Source organism: Muntiacus reevesi, chromosome 4, assembly GCF_963930625.1.
Source record: "Muntiacus reevesi chromosome 4, mMunRee1.1, whole genome shotgun sequence".
Lineage (NCBI taxonomy): Eukaryota > Metazoa > Chordata > Mammalia > Artiodactyla > Cervidae > Muntiacus > Muntiacus reevesi.
The window spans coordinates 117161919-117182560 of NC_089252.1; the positions used below are offsets into that span (position 1 = coordinate 117161919).

Genomic DNA, 20642 nt, shown 5'->3' on the forward strand with positions numbered 1-20642 from the left:
TGTGGCAACAATTTCATGGATATGACACCAGAAGCACAGGCAAAAAAGCAAAAGAAAGAAAGAAATTGAATTTCATCAAAATTAAAAACTTTTGTGCATCAAGGAATACTATCGAGCAAGTTAGAGACAGCCTTCAGAACAAAAGAAAACATTTACAAGTCTGACGTGGGCTTAGCCTTCAGAATATGTAAAGAACTCCTTCAGCTCAAGAACAAACCACCTGATTAAAAACTGGGCCAAGGATCTGATGGCCACTTCTCCAAAGAAGACAGACAACAGCCAACACGCTCATAGGAGTCTCCACAGCAGTCACCAGGGAAAGGCAAATGAAGCCCACAGCGAGGCTCCGCTTCACACCTCCTAGGAGGGCTGCGAAGAAAGGACGTAGAGAGCCTGGGACCCTTGAGCACCACGTGGGAAACAGCGCAGGGTCCCCCAGAAAATCCCCGAGAGAACGAGTCAACACATGAGCCCGGCCCACTCCCAGGTTCACACCCAGGGGGACAGGAACAGGGACCGCAAGGGAGCTTTACTCCCGGCGATCCTAGCAGCGTCACTGCCCACAGCCAAGAGGAAATAGCCCGTGTCCATCAGGAGATGAACGGACAGGCAAAATATGGCCGAAGCCCAGTAGAAGGACTGCGAGTCTGACACACGCCCAGCACGGACGGACCTGGAGCCGCGCTCGGCGAAGCAGGGCAGACAGAAGGCCACGTGCGGCCTGATTCCACTCCCGTGAGGCCCCAGGGCACTCAGACTCCCAGAGACAGAGGCAGAGCCGAGGCCAGCAGGGCCCGGGGGGGCCGCGGGGAGCAGTGACCGGTCATGGGGACCACGAACAAGGGCTGCAGGCAGCGGTGACGGGCGCACAGCTCTGCGAAGGCGCTCAGCGCCTCAGCAGTGCGTTTACAGATGGATAAAAGCATAAACATCGTGCTATGTATGTCTTACTACACTTTCAGAACGTGGAAGAGAGGGTGGGGCGATGCGGTGCGCAGTTAGAAGAGACGGTGGGGCGATGCGGTGCGCGGTTAGAAGAGAGGGTGGGGCGATGCGGTGCGCGGTTAGAAGAGAGGGTGGGGCGATGCGGTGCACGGTTAGAATACAGGGTGGGGCGATGCGGTTAGAATAGAGGGTGGGGCGATGCGGCGCGATTAGAAGACAGGAACGGGATAAACCACATCAGCAGCTGCTGCTCTGACAAACCTTTTGGGGGCTTCACTTTCTTTTAACAACTTTCCTCTATTTTCCAAAGTTTCTTTCAGTTACTCTTTGGATAGGAAAAATAAAGCACCATGTTTTTACCACTTTCTAGGTTTTGATACATACATAGGTTGGCTGTCCAGATTTCTCATTTCTAGACAGAAAGTTGCTTCACGCTTGAAAAAGCTGTTACAAAGGATTTACCTGACAAGGGACCCTAAGGAAAGGAAAAGTGAAAGTGAAAGTCGCTCAGTCGTGTCCGACTCTTTGCGACCCCTTAGACTATACAGTCCATGGCATTCTCCAGGCCAGAACACTGGAGTGGGTGGCCTTTCCCTTCTCCAGGAGATCTTCCCAACCCAGGGATCGAACGCAGGTCTGCCGCACCGCAGGCGGATTCTTTACCAGCTGAGCCTCCAGGGAAGCCCTACGGCCACTGACGAGGACTGAAGGGAGCGCTCAGCTGCGGGGAGGCAGCAGCTCAGCTCTTCCCACGAGACGGCTGCCCCGGCGGGCACACTCGGGTGGGCACACTCGAGCGTCTCCACCCCCAGGCGCTGCGTGAGGAGAGCTGAGCGTCAGCGGCCCTGCAGAGGCCAGTCTCCTCTGCATGCGCGATAAAGGCTGTGCCTGACCTTCACCCAATAAATTAAAATAGGAAGGGTAATTTAAAGGTGTACGTGAGACTTTTCCTTAAATTTACCTGATCTAAACGGTGGGTATTAACTGACCCTTAGTAGCATCCTAAGCACTTCCCAGAAGGTCTCATTTACAGAAAACGACGCGGACGCCGTGCAGGAGCCCCCAGGACCTGGTCGCCCCTTTCTGACAAGTAAATAAAACGGCAGGGAGATCAAATAACTCACTAGGAAGAAGATATAACTTTTTATCTTCCTTTTTACAGTCTCACATCCACTTCCGCTGGGAATAACAAAGTCTGAATTCTTATGCAACACTTATCTAAATGTGTCGATTTTATCGGATTGATGAATTTTGCTAACAAAAGGCAGCGCTGGGAAATCTTTTATGACACATTTGGCCCATTCTCAGGGCTGAAGCTTTAATTTAACCAACTGGAGAATTCTGAGCGAGAGCTGCAGGTGTTAGAGCTGAAAAAAGCATCATAGAGGGGAAAGCATATCCATCTTTGTGACGGGGAGACAAAACCACCTCCACGGTGCGCGCCCCCCAGCGGGGAGGAGCAGGGGCCGGGGCTCGAAGGAGTCGAGGGCCGCGGGTCCATCCTGATCAGAGGGCGCTGGCCGCGAGGGGGGCCCAAGGACGCAGCAGGTGCGCGGACACCCGTGCTCCGTGGGCGTCTTCTGCTTTTGCCTCCATGGCCGCCGAGCACCCAGGGGGCTTTCTGCCCCCCGAACCCCGAAGACCAGCAGCCGGCGCAGGACGAGGCGCCCGGCCGCCCTCTCCCGGGGCTTGCCCCTGTCTCCGGGACCCTCCGGACCACAGCCTGCCTCTCCCGGTCACGCCCCTGCACAAAATTCAACGACTCCCCACTTCCCACAGGACAGAATCGTAAACCCCTCGGCATGAAATACTCCAGAGGGCCCTGTGATCCAGCCTTTGTCCATCACCCCTCCATCCACCTGTCCGTCTGTCCCTCCAACTCCGTAAGCCTCTGTGACAGTCACGTCCAGGCATCATCCCAACCCACCCCCGTTCTGATAACCAGGTCTCGGCTGAGCAGGCAGTGAGCAGGCAGGACTGAGGCGTCACCCACAGGGCCTCGGTTGGGGGCGGCTTGGGGCCCTTTCAGGCCATGTGATCCCTGGACCCTCGTGGGCCGGTGCCTGGCTCTGACCGCTCCCCCAGGACACACCCAGAGTGGCGGGCCAGCAAGATGCAGGTGGCCTGGGTCCCTGAACGAGACGCCGACGGAGCCACCCGCCGCTCACGTCAGGAAGCCGCCCCTCCCAGCTCCTCGTCTTCCGGCAGAAGCACCGCGGCATCTACCCCGTCGGCAAACCCACTTGGTGTTCTCCAGGGTCTTCTGCATCTTCCTCGTCATCCTGTCGATCGCGGCCTGTCTCTTCCCTTCGGGCAGGAGGTCAGTCTTGTTCAGCACCACGACCAGCTTCTGGCAGGCGATCTGCCCAATCACGAGGCACTCAGCCGACTGGGTCTGCATCCCCTTGGTCACGTCGATGACCAGCATCATCAGGTCGATGATCTGGGCCCCTGGGGGAAGAGAGGACCAGGTCAGAGGCGAGCAGGGGTGTGTGTGGCGACCGCAGCCCCTAGTGCTGGGTGGGAGGTCACCTGGCTGGGAACGCTGGCCGCTCCTGGTTCTATAACTGGATTTCCCCATCTCTAAACGGGCAGCACGGCAGGCTCGCTGGGGGCTCCGGGAGCCTGTGCGCACGGCGTCCTGGCGGCTGGAGGACTCGCTCCCAGGCCGCCCTTTCGCTGTGGTCAGTGTTAGTCTGTCAGCCCACTGGGGGAAACCAGAACCTCCATGCAGTCTCAAGCTGCTTCTTCCTGACGCTGGCGCAGAGGGCCTCCACCTCTCACCCGCGCGGCTTGCCTGTCGTGGCTCTGCCCTGCCTGCTGTCTGACGGCCCCCAGCCATCAGCCTCCATGCTGGGCCGCGGACCCCCGCCGCCCTGTGGGGTCTCTGCCCCGGCTCCTGCCCAGCCTCTCCGAGTCCTGGCAGCCGCCCTGCCTCCCACACCGTCCCAGCCTTCTTTCCAGCCCTGTTTCCCTAGGATGCTTAGTACCTCTGCCTCCGCCTGCAGGGGGCGCTGCCTGGGGCTGGCCTGGCCTCCCTGCCCGCTGCCACCTGCGGGGCGGGACGCGGATGGATACTGTTTCCCCTTCGGGTCGGATTTAAAGAGGCGCTAAGATGCTATCCTGGGCGGGGAAGGCGCACTGCAGGTCTCCTTAGTCACCTTTGGCGTTTACGAATCTTTCCTTCCCATGCAGAAATGTTTCCTGTTTATGCGGAAATGGTCAGTCTTTCCTCTTTTCCCTTTTGTTTCTGGGCTTTGTGTGTCACCTAGCTATTTTTTACTTTTAAGATTATATGTATTTTCTCACGTGTTTTCTTCCAGTCCTTTTACAGCTTTAAATGTCTATGTTTCAGAGACTTCGCTGGCAGCCCAGCGGTTAAGAATGCACCCTGCAATGCAGCCAACATGGGTTCGGCCCCGAGTCGGGGGACTAAGATCCCACATGCTGCAGAGCCACTGAGTCTGAGCGCCAGAACTGGAGGGCCGCACGCCGCAACGGAAGATCCGCCAAGACCTCAAGGGCAACCGAGACTCGATGCGGCCAAACGTGTCTAAGCAGTGACTTAGACACTTGTAAGTAGCCGTGACTACTTACAAGTCTCTGCTTCAAACTGACCCATTTGGAGTTTATTCTGGCCTAACATGCAAGGTGGAGACCTAACGTGAGTGTTCTCAGGACGGTGACCCGTTGCCCCCGAGTCACGGTAACCCTCTCTCCTCTGCAGATCCCGACAGCGAGACTCAGGAGGAGAGGCGCACTCGGGGGGCCCTGCAGCCGGGACCCAGCCCTGCGGGGCCGTGTCGCGGGCCTCCGGCATTCACTGGCTCCTGGCTCGTCCTCCTCTTGGCAGGGGTCCAGCACCTCTCTTTGTCTGCTGTCTTGTCCTCGGCTGTTTATTTTTTTCTTGTCTCCGACATGGCTGGCTTTGTTGTTCCTCCTGTTCCTCCTCTGCTGACAAGGCCCTATCATCCTCCTAGGCTCTTCAGGGGGTGGTAAGTGAGCGGCCCCGCGCCCCCAGGGACGGTGCTCGGCCCAGGTCGTCCCGAGGACGCTGGCAGCTTGCCGCCGCGCCCTGTCCTCTCCCCGTCGTTTTGGCTTCCTCGGAGGAGCCTGGCCCACCTGCTCCTCGGGACGCTGCAGGGGCCCAGAGACTCAGGAATGCAGGCCCGGCCAGCAGGCAGCTGGCGATGGAGGAACGGGCGTGTGGGCGCAGACGCTGCAGGGGCCCAGAGACCCAGGAACGCAGGCCCGGCCAGCAGGCAGCTGGCGATGGAGGAGCGGGCATGTGGGCGCAGACGCTGCAGGCTCGAGCCCTGGCTCTGCGGCTTGGTGTCCTGGGCCCGGGCCTCCGCCTCCCAGCTGTGAGACAGGGTCTCCTCGCGGGGCCAAGCCGAGGGCCAGGGCTGGCGCGCAGCAGGCAGGACTCACAGGCGCACGTGCGGTCAGGCCCTGGGCCGCTAGCACAGACTCCAGGGCGGGGCGAACGGAAGCCGTGGGCCCGGCAGTACGGCTCCTTGGCCGCATCAGAGGCAGGCCTGGGGTGGCCACCACCACCGACTCCCAAAGATTCTACCCGACCCATCTTGGGCTGAGTGTGGGCAGTCCGTGCGGGCTGAGTTGCGTCCTTCCCCGGGCCGCCATCCATAGCCGGCCCGCACAGGCCCGCTCCCAGCCCGGGGCCTGTCCCTGGGGCCGGCAGCCGCTCCGGGGCTCCTGCGGGCCTGGCGGCACGCAGGGTCGGCGCATCACTGACGGGAGCTGGTCGGACAGCTGTGGCCACTCGCTGGGCCGGATGTGTGTGTGTGCGCGCGCGCACAGAGGTAGCCCCTTTGCAGGCCAGGTTCACACAGTCCGAATCTCCTGCCCACTGGGGCACGCAGTGCTCCAGGCCACGGGCTGGCACTTGCCAACGGCGCCGTGGAGGGCCTCCCGGACGCTGCCCGGAACCGTCCCACGCGGCCGCAGCTCCTCTCCCCCGCCCACGTGGAAGGACCACCCCAGCAGCACACGTCCTAGGGTTCTGGCGCCCGAGGCGCTTCCCACGGCCCCTCACGAGGCACCTCCTGCAGCCTCGCTGCCGTCCAGAGACTCCAGCCGACGGTCCCCGCGCACAGAGGCGCTCGCTGTGCTGGGAAACGCTCCCGACGATGCAGGACGCCGGGGTCCACTGCAGCTCTACGCTGGGTTGTAGGCACCTACCCCACTTCTTGAATATTTAACGTCACCAGTTAAAGTTTTTCCTTTGTTTTAAATTCAATATTACTTCTTATTTAGGGTGCCCATAGCTTTTTATTAAAACTCAAACTTGGGTTAATGATCTGGTTTTGCTAAAATGGTTAACATTTTATATTCAGTTTCTCCCGTTGAAAACTTTTTTTCTCCCCAAACACATTTTCCCCCCTTTTAGTCCCAGAAGGAAAATTTCATCTCACAGATAACGTGTTAAATGCTGATCTTTGTAGGATTTTCTTTACTTTTATTTCGGAAACGATTAAGATATATAATCTATGGAATTGGAAATTGTAATTTTTAAAAGTACTGAGAAACTTCAGCCGTGTTCTAATTGCTCTGCAAACCTTTAAAGGACTCTGCAGTCCTCACAAGCAGATGGAAAGCGCTGATAGACAGAAATATAGAGGGGCACTTGTGAGCAGCGAGTTTGCGACTTGTGTTTCCCACCCACTCGCTCCTTCTGGCCCTGCAGCCTCAGAGTGATTTCCTACCCTGGGTTCATGGGAATCGGAAAAGACACTGCCTGATTCATTCTGTGGAAATACTGGGGATTTAGAGAAAGACAAGACAGGCCAGTTATGTCACTTCCTGTCCCCGGATCAAAGTGTGGTGAAGAAACAGTGATCGGGGGCTGGTGCTGGGCGCGGGTGGCTCCTGGCTCTGACCCGGCTTCCAGCGGGGCCCCTCGAGCCGCTGTGACCTTGGGATCCCTCAGAAGGCCCTGGTGTCGGCCGTGCCAAGCGCCTACTGCGGAGGTGGTGTGCGGCGCCGGAGGGAGGCCGCGGACAAAGCCGAGCGTCCAGGTCCCGTCTGCACCAGCCCTTCCGGGCCTGACAGTTCCCTCTCCCATCCCGAGGATCCCAGGAGGCACCAGAGGTGGGGGGGCAGGCGGGTGGACAACTCGAGCCTCCCCTCCCAGCCCCCTGCCACGGCAAGGCACTCAGGCCGCTCTGCACGCCAGCAGGGAGCGGACGCTCAGCCTCGGGACCACATTCCTGGTCAACCGAGGGGAGGCTGGGGAGGCTGCCGTCTGCCTGCTCAGGCCCACAGACTGATTAAGCCCTGACCCAGCTCCAGCCTGTGCTGAAGGCTGTGAACACAGAGGAAAACGCAGGCCCTGGTCTGTGAGCCGCACGGCGGGAGGGAGGGGCTGGGCAGAGGAGCCGGACTCACAGCGGGGGCAGGAGAGATGCCGTGGGGCCGGCCCGATTCTGGGGTCCAGTGGAGGTGGGGGAGAAATGCCATGGGGCTGCCCTGATTCTGGGGTCCAGGCAGGGGAGGACTGTGGAGGAGGCAGCTGGACTGGGCTGGGTCCCCGTTCAGAAGGACAGGCCGTGTGGCTGACGGGATCTTAAGTGGAAGCATGAAAGCCTCTATAAGAGTCTTTAAGGGTAGACCTTTAAGAGAACTTCTTGAGAGGCGGGGCTGATAAAGATGGGGTTGGAGGGAGGACCTGGGGCTGGAGGTCTGGAAAGCAGGCGACCCTGCGTCAGGGAGGGCATCCCAGTTACCGGTTCCCCGCCCACGGACACTGCTGCTAGTCCTGGGGACTTAAGTGTGTTTAAAAGTGAGTCTTTTTTTTTGGAACTCAAATGCACTCATACTAAACACAACGTTACATGACTTCCCTGGTTCTTCCCCGGTGGCTCAGAGGGTAAAGCATCTGCCCACAATGCGGGAGACCAGGGTTCAATCCCTGGGTTGGGAAGATCCCCTGGAGAAGGAAATGGCAACCCACTCCAGCATTCTTGCCTGGAGAATCTCAGGGATGTAGGCTACAGTCCATGGGGTCGCAAAGAGTTGGACATGACTGAGCAACTTCGGTTTCACTTTAGATGACAGTAAATGCATTAAACTTCCTGTAAGTAGAATTTACCTGGACTTCCCTGGTAGTCCAGCGGTTAAGAGTCTGCCCTCCAATGCAAAGGATACATGTTTGATCTCTGGTCTGGGGCACCCCTGGTGGCTCAGAGGGTAAAGCGTCTGCCTGCAATGTGGGAGACCAGGGTTCGATCCCTGGGTCGGGACGATCCCCTGGAAAAGGAAATGGCAACCCACTCCAGTATTCTTGCCTGGAGAATCCCATGGATGGAGCCTGGTGGGGTACGGTCCATGGGTCGCAGAGTCGGATGCAGCTGAGCAACTCCACTTTCTTTCTTTCCGGGAAGATCCCATGTGCAGCAGAGCAACTAAGCGCAGACGCCCAAGTACTGAAGCCCGTGTGCCTGGAGCCTGCGCTTCACAGCTAGAGAGCGGCCCCTGCTCGCCGCAGCTAGAGAAAGCCTGAGCACGCTGACAAAGACCCAGAGCCGCCACAAGGAAAAACAGCTAAAAGGGAAGATAAACGACAAAGCAAAACTCGAGGCGACGCTCTGAGTCCCAGGCCCGCTGCGCACGAGGGGGTCGGCAAGAGTGCGTGAAGGACACAGCTGCCTCTCTCCCTGCAACAGAACAAGGGCTGGGTGACAGTCGGGAAAGGCGTCGTGACCTTCAGCCTCTCCGGGCAGGGGTGTTAAGCGGGTGCCAGGCTCACAGCTACCCGCCTCCGTCTCCCCAGCCACCCTGGACGTCTGGGACAGAGCAACACATGGCTTGCGGCGCCCTCCTTGGAGGGCAGCACAGCAATAGCCAGCGGTCTCCGTTTCCTCGGTGCAGAGGGCTGCAGCGGGTCGGCCGGCATGCCTTCCCAGATGGAGGGGACGGAGGGGACGGAGGGGACGCGGGGGACGCGGGGGATGGAGGGGACGTGGGGGATGGAGGGGACGCAAGGGACAGAGGGGATGCGGGGGACGTGGGGGACGGGGGGGACTGGGGGGACGGGGGGGACGTGGGGGATGGAGGGGACGCAAGGGACAGAGGGGACGGGGGGACGGGGGGGATGCGGGGGGACGTGGGGGACAGGGGTGACGCGGGGGACGCGGGGGACGGGGGGATGCGGGGGACGCGGGGGACGGGGGGGAGTGGGGGCAACGTGGGGGACGGGGGGATGCGGGGGGACGTGGGGGACAGGGGGGACGGGGGGGACGCGAGGGGACAGAGGGGACGGGGGGACGTGGGGGACGCGGGGGACAGGGGTGACGGGGGGACAGGGGGATGCGGGGGACGGGGGGGACGCGGGGGAGGTGGGGGACGGGGGGGACTGGGGGCGACGTGGGGACGCGGGGGACGGGGGGACGGGGGGGATGCGGGGGGACGTGGGGGACAGGGGTGACGGGGGGACGCGAGGGGACAGAGGGGACGGGGGGACGTGGGGGACGCGGGGGACAGGGGTGACGGGGGGACGGGGGGATGCGGGGGACGGGGGGACGCGGGGGAGGTGGGGGACGGGGGGGACTGGGGGCGACGTGGGGACACGGGGGGACGGGGGGGATGCGGGGGGACGTGGGGGACAGGGGTGACGGGGGGACGCGAGGGGACAGAGGGGACGGGGGGACGTGGGGGACGCGGGGGACAGGGGTGACGGGGGGACGGGGGGACGCGGGGGACAGGGGTGACGGGGGGACGGGGGGACGTGGGGGACAGGGGGGACGTGGGGATGGAGGGGACGGAGGCACGCTGGGCTCCGGGCCCACCACGAGCCAGCAGTCCTGGCCGTGCTCGCTTCCCTAAGCTACTGTGTCGTCGTCTACCTGGGGTAATCTTTTTAGCTGACTTTGCACAACAGCACGACTCCTGTTTAAGAGCAGCGAGAAGGAGCAGAAAATGGAATTTGAAATGTAGAAATAAAATAATTGTGTGCCATGAGCTATAATTTGATTTCATGCTTTACAAGGAAATGAAAGAAGGCTTCCTTAAAATGTGGGGTTTCTGCTCCCCCTCCCCGCCCCCCGTAACCATTTTAGGATTTCCTCTTGCACTGAAGAGAAAATAGGATTGTGGAGCACGCTTGGCTCTCAAGTGTCACTGCCACTCAGGGGCCAGCTCGGTTTAATGTGAACTTCCCATTCTGGGTAAGAGGAAATTCTTCAATTAATAAACCGGGTGTGCGGAGGCCAGTCTTTAAGGTTTAATCAATTTCATCTGTACTTAGGATAAAAAGACTGACTATTCTACTTTTTTTTCCCCTCGTTTTTCCTTCTTTAAAAAAAATAATAAAATGGATGTTTTATTTTAAATTCTTTGAGGTTCATATCTCCTGTTTCAGGAAATATTGTCTATTTCATGCAGTGAGTATGAAAACTCCCCCCTCCTTTTTGACTTTTGCTAAGACTCTTTTTTAAAAAATAACTAAATTATCCCCTGCCCTCATATACTGTAACAGCTCGGGAGATGACACGAATTATACAGGATTTTGGCAGACACCTCGGAGAGGCGGGGGAGAGAGACAAATCGCCAAATATGGACGGGAGAGCTCTGTGTGGACAGACGCCGGGGGTGGACGTGGGAACGTGAGCCGGCAGCGCCCTCCCCACCGGGACCTCGGGGCCGGACGGCCGCAGCCAGCAGGCTGGGCCACGTGGTCCGCGGGCACCAGAGTTCAGGGTAAGCCAGGCCGGCTCCCCGCAGGACCTGCTGAGCAGCCAGCAGCGAAAGGATCCCCAGGACAGACAACTCCTAGCCTTCCCCGCCTGGACCCTGGATGCGCAGGGTCCGCTGGGATCCGGGGATGGGGTCGTGGCCAGGCCCCAGGTGGCGAGTCTGCACCTCCGCTCCGCTCACCGGCCAAGCAGAGGGCCGGGGTCTCCATCCCCATGGTGGGGAGCAGGCCGCTGGCAGCTGTGAGAGCCTCGTGCGGTATGCGCCTCGTGGGGCCCCCAGCCTGGGTCCTGCTTGCACTCCCACGTGCCTGGGGAAACGCTACGTTTAAGTCTATGATTTTCACTAAAATTCTGCAAATCCAGCGCCCATCATGGGGACGAGCCTGAAAGCCTCATCACCGCAGCGCGGCTGCACGGGCCACGGGTCTGCACGCGGCTGGTCAGGCGCACTGACAGCCCGTTTTCGCAAGGGAAGCCGGGGGCTCAGTGCGTGGTGGGGGCTCATGCAGGGGGGGCAGGGGCACCCAGGCGGAGGGCCCAGGGTGGAGCTGGCCCCGCCTGGCCCAGGGCCACTCAGCCTCCTCCTCCTCAGGGGCACCGGGGACAGTTTCTCCTGAAGACGCAGCCTGTGAGCCCAAAGCAGAAACATCCCCGGGTTTCAGGCTGTGCCTTCCCTCCCTGCGGACGGGAGTGAGGGCAAGGCCTGCAGACAAAGGTCCCCGCACGTGGGGGCATGCGGGCTGGCCCTCAGCGCCACCCCTGCCGCCTGGGGAGGCCTGCTCACGGAGCCTCGCTCTCCCACGGGCTCGCCGTCACCTCGGGGCCGCGTGCAGACCTCAGAGCCCCGGGCCTGGCACAGCAGGCGCTGAACCCGAGGTCCTGGCCTCGCCGACCCTAGCCCTGGACGAACGCCTGTCCCGAGGTGGGGGCCGTGGGCAAATTCGAAGGCCTGCAGGGCTGGTAGGGGCCTCGACCTGGAGCGAGAGGATGCCACGGTCACTCTGGGGGATGCACCCCCCCCCCCCGGCTCCAGCCCACGTGGCCAGAGAGGAATGTGGGCCTGGAGTTGCCAGATCTTCCGATTTTTCAAAAGAAGCCAAAAATCTGGACCACTGTGCAAACTGTGCCAACTTTTAAATGTTGACAACCAATTCCGAAAACATGTTTAAACTGCATGGCCCAAACAAAACATGTTTACTGGCCAAAGTCGGCCTGCAGCTCCCAGCGGAGGGTCTCCGGAGGGGGCTGGAGGACGTGGAGCAAACGCCCACTTCTTTGGCCGGTGAATCCTGCTGAGCCTGGGCCCTCCTGCCCCAGGACTCGGGAGAAGGGCAGGTGCCAGTGGGGGGGTTCCTCCCGGAGGAGCTGGGCAGGGCCCCCACAGTCTCCAGGTGGGCTCCCCAGGGGGTAGAGCGGGGCTTGAGGCCGTGGGCCTGTCGCCAGAGAAACCTCAGCTGAGATCCGAAGTCTCGTGGGGCCCTGGGGTGGGCATTGCAGGCCTCATCTGGGGTTACCCAGGCCCCCCCAGCCCAAGGCCCCCCCCCCGCAGCCTCTCGGCCGGCTGCTCTCTGGCGGATGTCCCCCCAGCGTCAGGCAAGGTTCTCCCACAGGCTCAGCGCCCTGGGACAAGAGCAGCCCAAGGGGGACTCGAGACGACGGTTCTCCCAGCAGAGCAAGGCGGAAACCTCGGTGGCCCCGGGTGGAATGTCCCTGAGGATAGATGCCGTCCTCGCCGCTGGCGTCCAGAGGGGCTGGGTGCCCTATCCAGCCCGCGTCCTGCAGGCGGAGGCCCAGAATGGCCGCGTCCCAGCCAGGGCGGAGAGCGGGAGCGGGGGCGGGGGTGGGAGCAGGGGCGGGGGCGGGCACCCAGCCCACAGCCCTGGGTCCAGAGCACGGGGCCCCCCAAGAAGGCGAGAGTGTGGGGCGGTGAGGGCCCCCCGAGGGCCAGAGGGCAGGGTGCTGGGGCTGGCCCCCCAGCCTCCCCCACGAGCCCAGCCCAGCCGCCAGCCCTGCATCCCGGGACCCGGGCACCCGCGCTCGCCCGGCGCCCCTCCCGCCTCGGCCCTCCCCCTGCACTGCGCGTGGGGGTTGCAGCTCAGACGCCACCACCCCGTCTGGACGAGGCGGCCCTCCCCGGGCTCCCACGATGCCCAGCACAGCCGCGTCCTGTGAGCCTCGGTGCCCCCGCAGCCCCCCGCCACTCAGAGCCGGCGGTCAGCAAGCCCCTCTGCAGGGAACGCAGAAAACCGGGGGCGGTGAGGGCCCTGGGCAGCCTGCCCTGAGCCGCGGGCAGACTCTTCCCTGGCCTGGGGCCTGATGCCCCCGGCCCGCCAGAGAGGCCCATGTGCCAAAATGGCGAGGAGGAGGGTGCGGGCGGCCGCATCCTGGGCAGGAAGGCACACAGTGAGCACCAGGGCCCGGGCCTGCAGCGGCTGCGTTCCTTGGGAGAAGACCCCCGAGACCCCAGTGACGGGGAGGAGCCTCGTGGGGCCACGTGGGAGACGCGCTGAGACTCCGGGTGTGGGAGCAAGCAGCCCAGGCCGTCCCCCTCCCCCAGGGAAGGGTCCCGGGACAGCAGGACCGCGCTCTGGGCGTTCTGAGCGGCGGTGCTCGGTGCTGTGGCCTCAGACACAGGCAGGCCCTTCCAGAGACGGGGCCCAGCCACGGCGAGCCCCGAGGCAAGGAAGGCAGCACGAGCGCAGGGGCGGGAGGGGGAGGCCGGCCAGGCTGCCCCGGGCGACAAGGTCGCAGAGCCTGAGAGCGTGGTCTCAGGAATCTGTTTACTGGGGAAGCAGGAGAAAAAAAGAAGGAAAGGGGGGGAAATCTACCATAAAAAGCCAGTAAAATCAGCAGAATTCCTTCATGAAAAGGGTGGAATTAGCATATGGCCTCAGCTGCCAAGTGAGGCCACTGAAGCAAGCAATGAAAATGAGTTCAAGACACAAGCAGACGTTTTTCTGGACGGAGTCAGAGGGATCGAGCGGCGGCCGCCCCCTGCGCCTCCCTCCCAAGCTGCCCCCAGCCACGTTGAGCCTCTGCGCTCTGTATGCGGCCCCAGCGGGGCCCACCCCTGCTCACAAGGCGCTCCCAGTGCAGTGGGGAGACACTCAGACCCACAAGGTCAATGCAGTGGGGGACATCAGAGCAAGACGCAAAGCCTGCGACGAGGGGATTCAGTGGCTGGAGGGGGGGCGGTCCTGCGAGGACGTGGCAGGGCTGCAGGGATGCGTCCCATGTCCCCCGGACCCTGGGGACGGGGCAGACCCCTCGGAGGGACTGGAGGTGTGGACTGCTGGTTCGGGGACCAGACCCCGCTCTGCCACAACAACGCGGGACGGCTGTTCCCCTCCCCGCGGAGTGCAGTACACACGGCCGCCCGGGACGGACACGCGGGTCCTCGTGGGGGCAGGCCGTCCACCTCGCCGGCGCAAGGGCCCCGTGCCCTCCTCAGGGACTCCTGGCGGCGGTGAGCAGCACAGGACCCCTGGGCGCCTCTTCTTCAAGGAGCACCAACCTCCCCTCTGTGATCACGGCACACGGGCTGGCCCCTGGCCCCTACACCCGCGAGTCAGAGCCCACTCTGCCGCCGCTCGCACCCAGGCGCTGAGCCTCTCAGACTCAAGCCGGGAGTGACGGGGCCGCACGACACCCTGGCACAGGCCGGGGTGGGGAGACGGACCCCACCAGCGTCCCCAGGGCTCCGCGCAGCCAGGCCGCGTCGGGGTCGGGGCCCGGGCCCTGCCACCCCCGGCCCAGGGCGCAGTCCCTGAGAACAGACGCAGAGAAGGCGCCACAGCCACAGAACCCAGGACGGGGCCGCCGACTATATTACCCTGCAGCACGCGGACCCAGACCGGCCGAAGGAAGAGGCGCGGGCCACGCCCCCCGCCTCCCCATGGGCTCAGGGCACCTCGCCCGCCATCTGCCTCTGCACCAGCCAGAGAGCCCTGCGGAGCCCTGGGCCCAGACTTCCTGGGGTCTCACCACTTGGGCGTGAGTGATTCAGACCCTGGCCACAGGACTGAACTGAGTCCGCTTGCCCTTGACCTCAGAGGTCAGGCAGTCGGGCCGCTGTTCCGGCCCAAAGCTGGTCCCCAGTCACACTGCCGGTCTGTCTCCCCCAGTGGCACTCAGGTGCGGTCTAGGGGCCCAGCACCACCACCGGGGGATCCCAGTTTCAGGGGCTTTGTCCTGGGACCCCAGGACAAGACCGGATCCCTTGCTGGACTGCAGTAAGGCTAAGCAGTGCACGCTTGCTGGTGGAGCCGTCCCCTCGGACGACAGCTCTCACGAGCAGCCGGGAACATGAGCAGGAGTCCTGCGCGCTCCGCGCCTGACACTGTGCTCCTTGGGAGGCGGGCAGGGTGGCCCCCGCGTGCTCCGCGCCTGATGCTGTGCTCCTCGAGGGGTTAGGCAGGGTGGCCCCCGCGTGCTCCGCGCCTGATGCTGTGCTCCTCGGGAGGCGGGCAGGGTGGCCCCCGCGTGCTCCGCGCCTGACACTGTGCTCCTCGAGGGGTTAGGCAGGGTGGCCCCCGCGTGCTCCGTGCCTGACACTGTGCTCCTTGGGAGGCGGGCAGGGTGGCCCCCGCGTGCTCCGCGCCTGACACTGTGCTCCTCGAGGGGTTAGGCAGGGTGGCCCCCGCATGCTCCGCGCCTGATGCTGTGCTCCTCGAGGGGTTAGGCAGGGTGGCCCCCGCGTGCTCCGTGCCTGACACTGTGCTCCTCGAGGGGTTAGGCAGGGTGGCCCCCGTGCTCCGCGCCTGACGCTGTGCTCCTTGGGAGGCGGGCAGGGTGGCCCCCGCGCTCCGCGCCTGACGCTGTGCTCCTCGGGGTGTGGGCAGGGTGGCCCCCGCGCTCCACGCCTGACGCTGTGCTCCTCGGGAGGCGGGCAGGGTGGCCCCCGCGTGCTCCGCGCCTGACGCTGTGCTCCTCGGGAGGCGGGCAGGGTGGCCCCCGCGCTCCGCGCCTGACGCTGTGCTCCTCGGGAGGCGGGCAGGGTGGCCCCCGCGCTCCGCGCCTGACGCTGTGCTCCTCGGGAGGCGGGCAGGGTGGCCCCCGCGTGCTCCGCGCCTGACACTGTGCTCCTCGGGAGGCGGGCAGGGTGGCCCCCGCGCTCCGCGCCTGACGCTGTGCTCCTCGGGAGGCGGGCAGGGTGGCCCCCGCGCTCCGCGCCTGACGCTGTGCTCCTCGGGAGGCGGGCAGGGTGGCCCCCGCGCTCCGCGCCTGACGCTGTGCTCCTCGGGGCGCGGGCAGGGTGGCCCCCGCGCTCCGCGCCTGACGCTGTGCTCCTCGGGGCGCGGGCAGGGTGGCCCCCGCGCTCTGCGCCTGACGCTGTGCTCCTTGGGAGGCGGGCAGAGTGGCCCCCGCGCTCCGCGCCTGACGCTGTGCTCCTCGGGAGGCGGGCAGGGTGGCCCCCGCGTGCTCCGCGCCTGACGCTGTGCTCCTTGGGAGGCGGGCAAGGTGGCCGGCAGGACCAGGAGCTGCCGAGTGAGCCGTCAGGGCCCATGTGGTTCAGAGAAAAGACTCCCGGCCCTGAACCCTGAAAGCAGGCCCTGAAAAGCCAGATTCAGGGTCCTCAGCAGGGAGACACCATGTCAGACGCTGGCAGGTGGGGGCCGCCGGGGTGGCCCACCGGTGGAGACTGAGGTCCCCGTGCGGGGGCCGGGGCTGAGCCCCTGCTCAGGGAGGGGGTCCTGAGTTCGCACCTGAAGTGTTCGCCCGCCGCGACCGAGAACCGCACGGCCACATAAAACTGAGCACAGACGCTCACGGGCGTCGTCCTCAGTGACGAGAATCTCAGCGGCTCCTCATCGTCGCCTCTGTTTTGGGGAACTGAGAATTCCCTCTATGTGGAGAATCAGATTCTCAATACACATACATTACTGGGGTGGGGAAAAACTTAAAATAAAATAACCTGTGAGGAATAAAATCACATACACCATCTCCCAGGAAGCATTACCAAGCTTCGTTGGCGACAGTCTGTGGGAGGTGGAGGGGACGGGGTCTCAGGCCGGGGCGGCGGGCAGAGGCCCCGGGAGGCGGTTTGTGCAGCACACGCCACAGGCCTGGGGGGCCCGGATCCCCCACGCGGATACCAAGGCCTGAGGTGGCGGGTCAGGCGGCTCCCGGAGGCCCGGGGGCGGCGCTGAGTGGCTGCCGGGGAGTGGCCAGCGGGGGCTGCTGCTCTGCCCACCACGTGCTCCTTGACAGCAGCCTCCTGGCGTCCTTCTGCGAGCATCTTGGCCCCCTCGGCTGACGGGAGGGAGAGGGTCCCAGCCTCCTTAGGAAGGCGGCTACAGGGAAGGCCTCAATCCAGAAAGCACAGTGTCCTGACACGGAGAGCCACCGGCTGGGAGCTGGGGGACCGGGCTCTGCCCCCTCACGTGCGCTCCTGGATCCCCGAGGCCAGCCCAGCACCACGCCTAGCAGAGCCCGGTAGACGGGAAGGATGGACGGAATAGAACAGACGAGCTGAGCCTGGACGCGGGCCCTGCGCTCGGCCTGGGAGCCCGCCCGGGAGCCCGCCCATGGCCTGTCTGAAAGCAAGGAGAGCAGAAGCTGCTCTGAGCCACAGCTGGGCCTGGGCCGCTTCATCAAGTGCGTGAGACACGGAGCTGATTGTTTTTCTGGTAACAAGGAAAACAGAAAGGCTGACAGCACGGAACCTGTCACCAGCTGTTTCCAGAGCGGTTCTCACAGGCCCGTCTGGGCCGGGGCCAGGCGGCAGGCACACAGGTCCGCTCGGGCAGCCCGCTGCGGTGGGGCTTCGTCTTCCACTTGCCTCTGGATTTCAGGGCCCTGAGCCACGCAAAGCACAGCATGCAGTTTCCTCCTGGGCCCTCAAGGCCACGGGCAGAGAGCCCCGTGAGGGACGTGGGCTAAGAGAGAGCGCGCAGTGCTGCGCCCCTGCCGCGGCTCTCTGCCTCTCCCGGGACGGGGCCCCGCCCCTCTCGCCCCACTGGCCAAGCTCTGCAGCCACCCCGAGCCCCAGCGCCTCGGGCGAATTTTATTTTCCTCTTCCTGTGCTGTTTCCCAAAATTGGGACAAGAAAATGTACTTCACGACAACTACAAATACTTTATAACTTAAGTGACTACCTACTAAGACGTTAGCGTGAAGACGCTTGGCTACGTTTTACCCGCTCCGAGTCTGCTGCAGAGGGCGCCCTCAGCCACGCCAGGGACCTGAGGGCGACGTTCAGGACGCTGCCAGCGGGAAAGTCTGCTCTCGCCCCCGGAAAAGCGTCCAGCCACAGAGCCCAGCCTGCAGCCCAGCAGCAGCCACGGACAGCGGGGGCCCCGGGCCTGCTCTGAGCGTGGCCCCGCCAGCAGCGGCCTGGGACCCTGGCCCTGCAAGCGGCACACAGGGCCCCTGGTGAGTGCTCCCGCGAGGTGGGGTGAGCGGGCGGGTGCCAGGGAGGAGAGGCCTGAGGGGGCCGCCTGGGGCGGGGGGGTGGGTTCCCCTGGACTGGGGCAGGTGGAAGGCCTGCGTGGACCACCCGCTGCTCCAGCGGGGGCTCAGGACGCCCACCCCGAGAGCAGCCCGGGATTTGGAGCTGGTTCCCAGCCCCCGGCCTGTGGTGGACACGACACACCCCGGAGCAAGCGGGGCCTGGTGACCGGCCAAACTTTGATGTCCCTCCAGGCCACAACTGGCCAGGTCCTCAGATTTGTTTATTTTTCCTGTATAACTTTTGCAATGTTTCAACTAAACAGACAGTTTTTATCAACAATTCCCAGAGCAAGAAAAATAGCCGAATGCTTGGTTTGTAACGGAAGCCGGTAGGTCTGCGGGGCTGCCGGCCGTGAGAACAGCTCCCGCTCTGAGGGGCTGGAGACCTGCGCGGGCCCCACCTGCGGCCCACACGGCGCCCCGCACCCCGGCCACCAGCCGCCCAGGGCGCCACTCTCCTCCAGAACCCTTGTCCCGGCTCCGCCCCCAAACGTGGCAGGAACCCCGGGCCCAGCACCAGGCACAGGCTGGGGGCCCGGCTGGCCGTTCGGTCTGTCCTGCATCTTCGGCCGGGGGCGCCGACCGGCAGAAAGCAGCTGTGCTGAGCGCCCGGGGCGGCTCCCCAACTGCAGAGAGGCAGCGGCCGGAGGCAAGCCTGGATCCAGCCGTGCCTGAACCCAGCACACAGGCTTGCTGGTTCCAAGCAGCAGTTTGGGGGGAATGTCTGCCCTTCACGAATGAAGACTACACACCAGCAGACTTCAAGGATTCTCCTCCCCTCAGCACCCTGCCTTTGACCTTTCAGGGCATTTTCCAAGCAACCCCAGTGCCCGTTTGCACACTCGCCTCACTCGACCCGCATGGGCCGTGCAGAGCGCATTCCTCGGCCGCCACCGCCGTCACGCCCTCAGGCCTGCTCCCAATGTCACACAGAGGGGAGGTCCGCCTCCTTGGAGCCTGATCCTCCCGGGAAGTCCCGTCCTAAATGCAGCAGGCCTCACCCCTCACCCCCAGGGCCTGAGTCAGCTGGACTTCAGTCCGGGAGCCCGCTGGGCGTGCGGATGCCCAGCTGCAAGGAGCGTCCACTGCCGTCCCGGCTGCAGGGAAGGGCCACGGCGCAGCGGCTGCAGCTCAGAGCTGGCATTTGTGCGGACCCTCGCCACCACTGGGGCCTCGTGACCCAACACCCCACCTTCTGCCTCAGCTCTCCACCTGCCCGGACCCCACCTCGCTGCCCCCAGGCCTCCACAACGGCGTCACCGCGCAGCCGCCTCCTCCTCTGAGACTGGGGAGCCGCTCCCCGCTGACCACACACCTTCTCAATGGCCCCTGACTTACAGCCCTCAGGCGACACGGAGCCCGGCAGCCCCCAGCCTCCCCCTGGAAACAAAGGGGCCTCAGGGAGCCCCGCTGCCCGACACCACCCCGCGGACACTCTGCGGCCCCCGATGGCCGCGGGTCTCTGCTCGGTCGCGGTCCACAGAGAAAGCAGGCTCGAAGGAGCCATCACAGACTGGAGCAGAACTTTGCTTAGATGCCTCATTTGATGTAACCGAGGAAGCTGAAACTTTTAAATCTCATATCGTATTTCTAACCAAATTATATTAATGATCTGTCATCGAATGATTTTTTTTAGGTCGAAATTTTTTCTTATGAAATTGTAGTATGATATTAAGGGTGGTCCAGAAATGCCAACTCAGCCGGGACCGTGAGGGGTGTGCAGGCGTGCTCCGATGCACGGCACCTCCCCTATGCCACGCCCTCCAGGGCAGCACGCACGTGTTGCACGCACACACCTCCCACCTCGCCCGCGGCTCCAGCGAGAGCAGAGAGAGTGCGGCGTGTACACAAGCTCAGCGGTCGCGTAAGATGTGGACAGGCCGGGAAGACTCTCTTCTGCTGTTGTGACAAGTTGTGACACTACACTGCCTTGGCGTCTGGCGATGAGTTCAGCCCCTGGCAGAGAGGCGGCCTCCCCTTCAGCCCTTCCTCTGGGGCCTGATGAGGACGCGGACAGCGTTCGAGGCTGGTGGCTGGTCACCCACACGGGGACCTTTTGCCTGCCCTGGAGCCCAAGGGGGCCAGTAACACGGGGCTGCAGATACTGCCCAGAGGAAGGACCCAACACCGCCTGGGTCCCTGGGCAGCTCCTGCCGGGGTGCCCAGAACGCCTCGCACGGCATGGGCCACGACTCAGTGCCAGAGCGCTCGCGGTCTGCATGCTCCCGAGGCTGCACGGTGAGGTGTGCAGGGTCATCACGTCACCCTGAAGAGGCGGACGCAGGTGCGGCCCAGGTGGTGCCCTCGGACCCCGCCCCCGAGCGCTGCATGGCCAGGAGGTTCACGAGCAGAGCCGTGCTTAGGAGCTCTGGGCCCTGGAGTCATCAGCACGCCTCCCACTCCAGGGAGGTCCTCCCTACAGACGGTTGTCCCAGTCACGCAGGTGAGGCCAGATCCGCGGGGCGAGACTCAGAGAAAATCAGGTCAAAGTGTAACAAAGCCTCCGGAAGAGCAAGAGTTTCAGAAAAGTGG

The 20642-nt window shown here is 63.4% G+C and overlaps 1 protein-coding gene across 2 annotated transcripts in view; it reads right to left on the bottom strand.

The window, feature by feature from the left end:
- The window catches only part of EEFSEC (eukaryotic elongation factor, selenocysteine-tRNA specific), a 109008-nt gene that overhangs the window by 57981 nt on the left and 30385 nt on the right, over nt 1–20642 (bottom strand). For both annotated transcript variants that reach the window (XM_065934035.1, XM_065934036.1), the window contains exon 2: nt 3189–3396. In XM_065934035.1, the coding sequence (XP_065790107.1) occupies nt 3189–3396 (208 nt within the window). The remainder of the gene's footprint in view (nt 1–3188; nt 3397–20642) is intronic.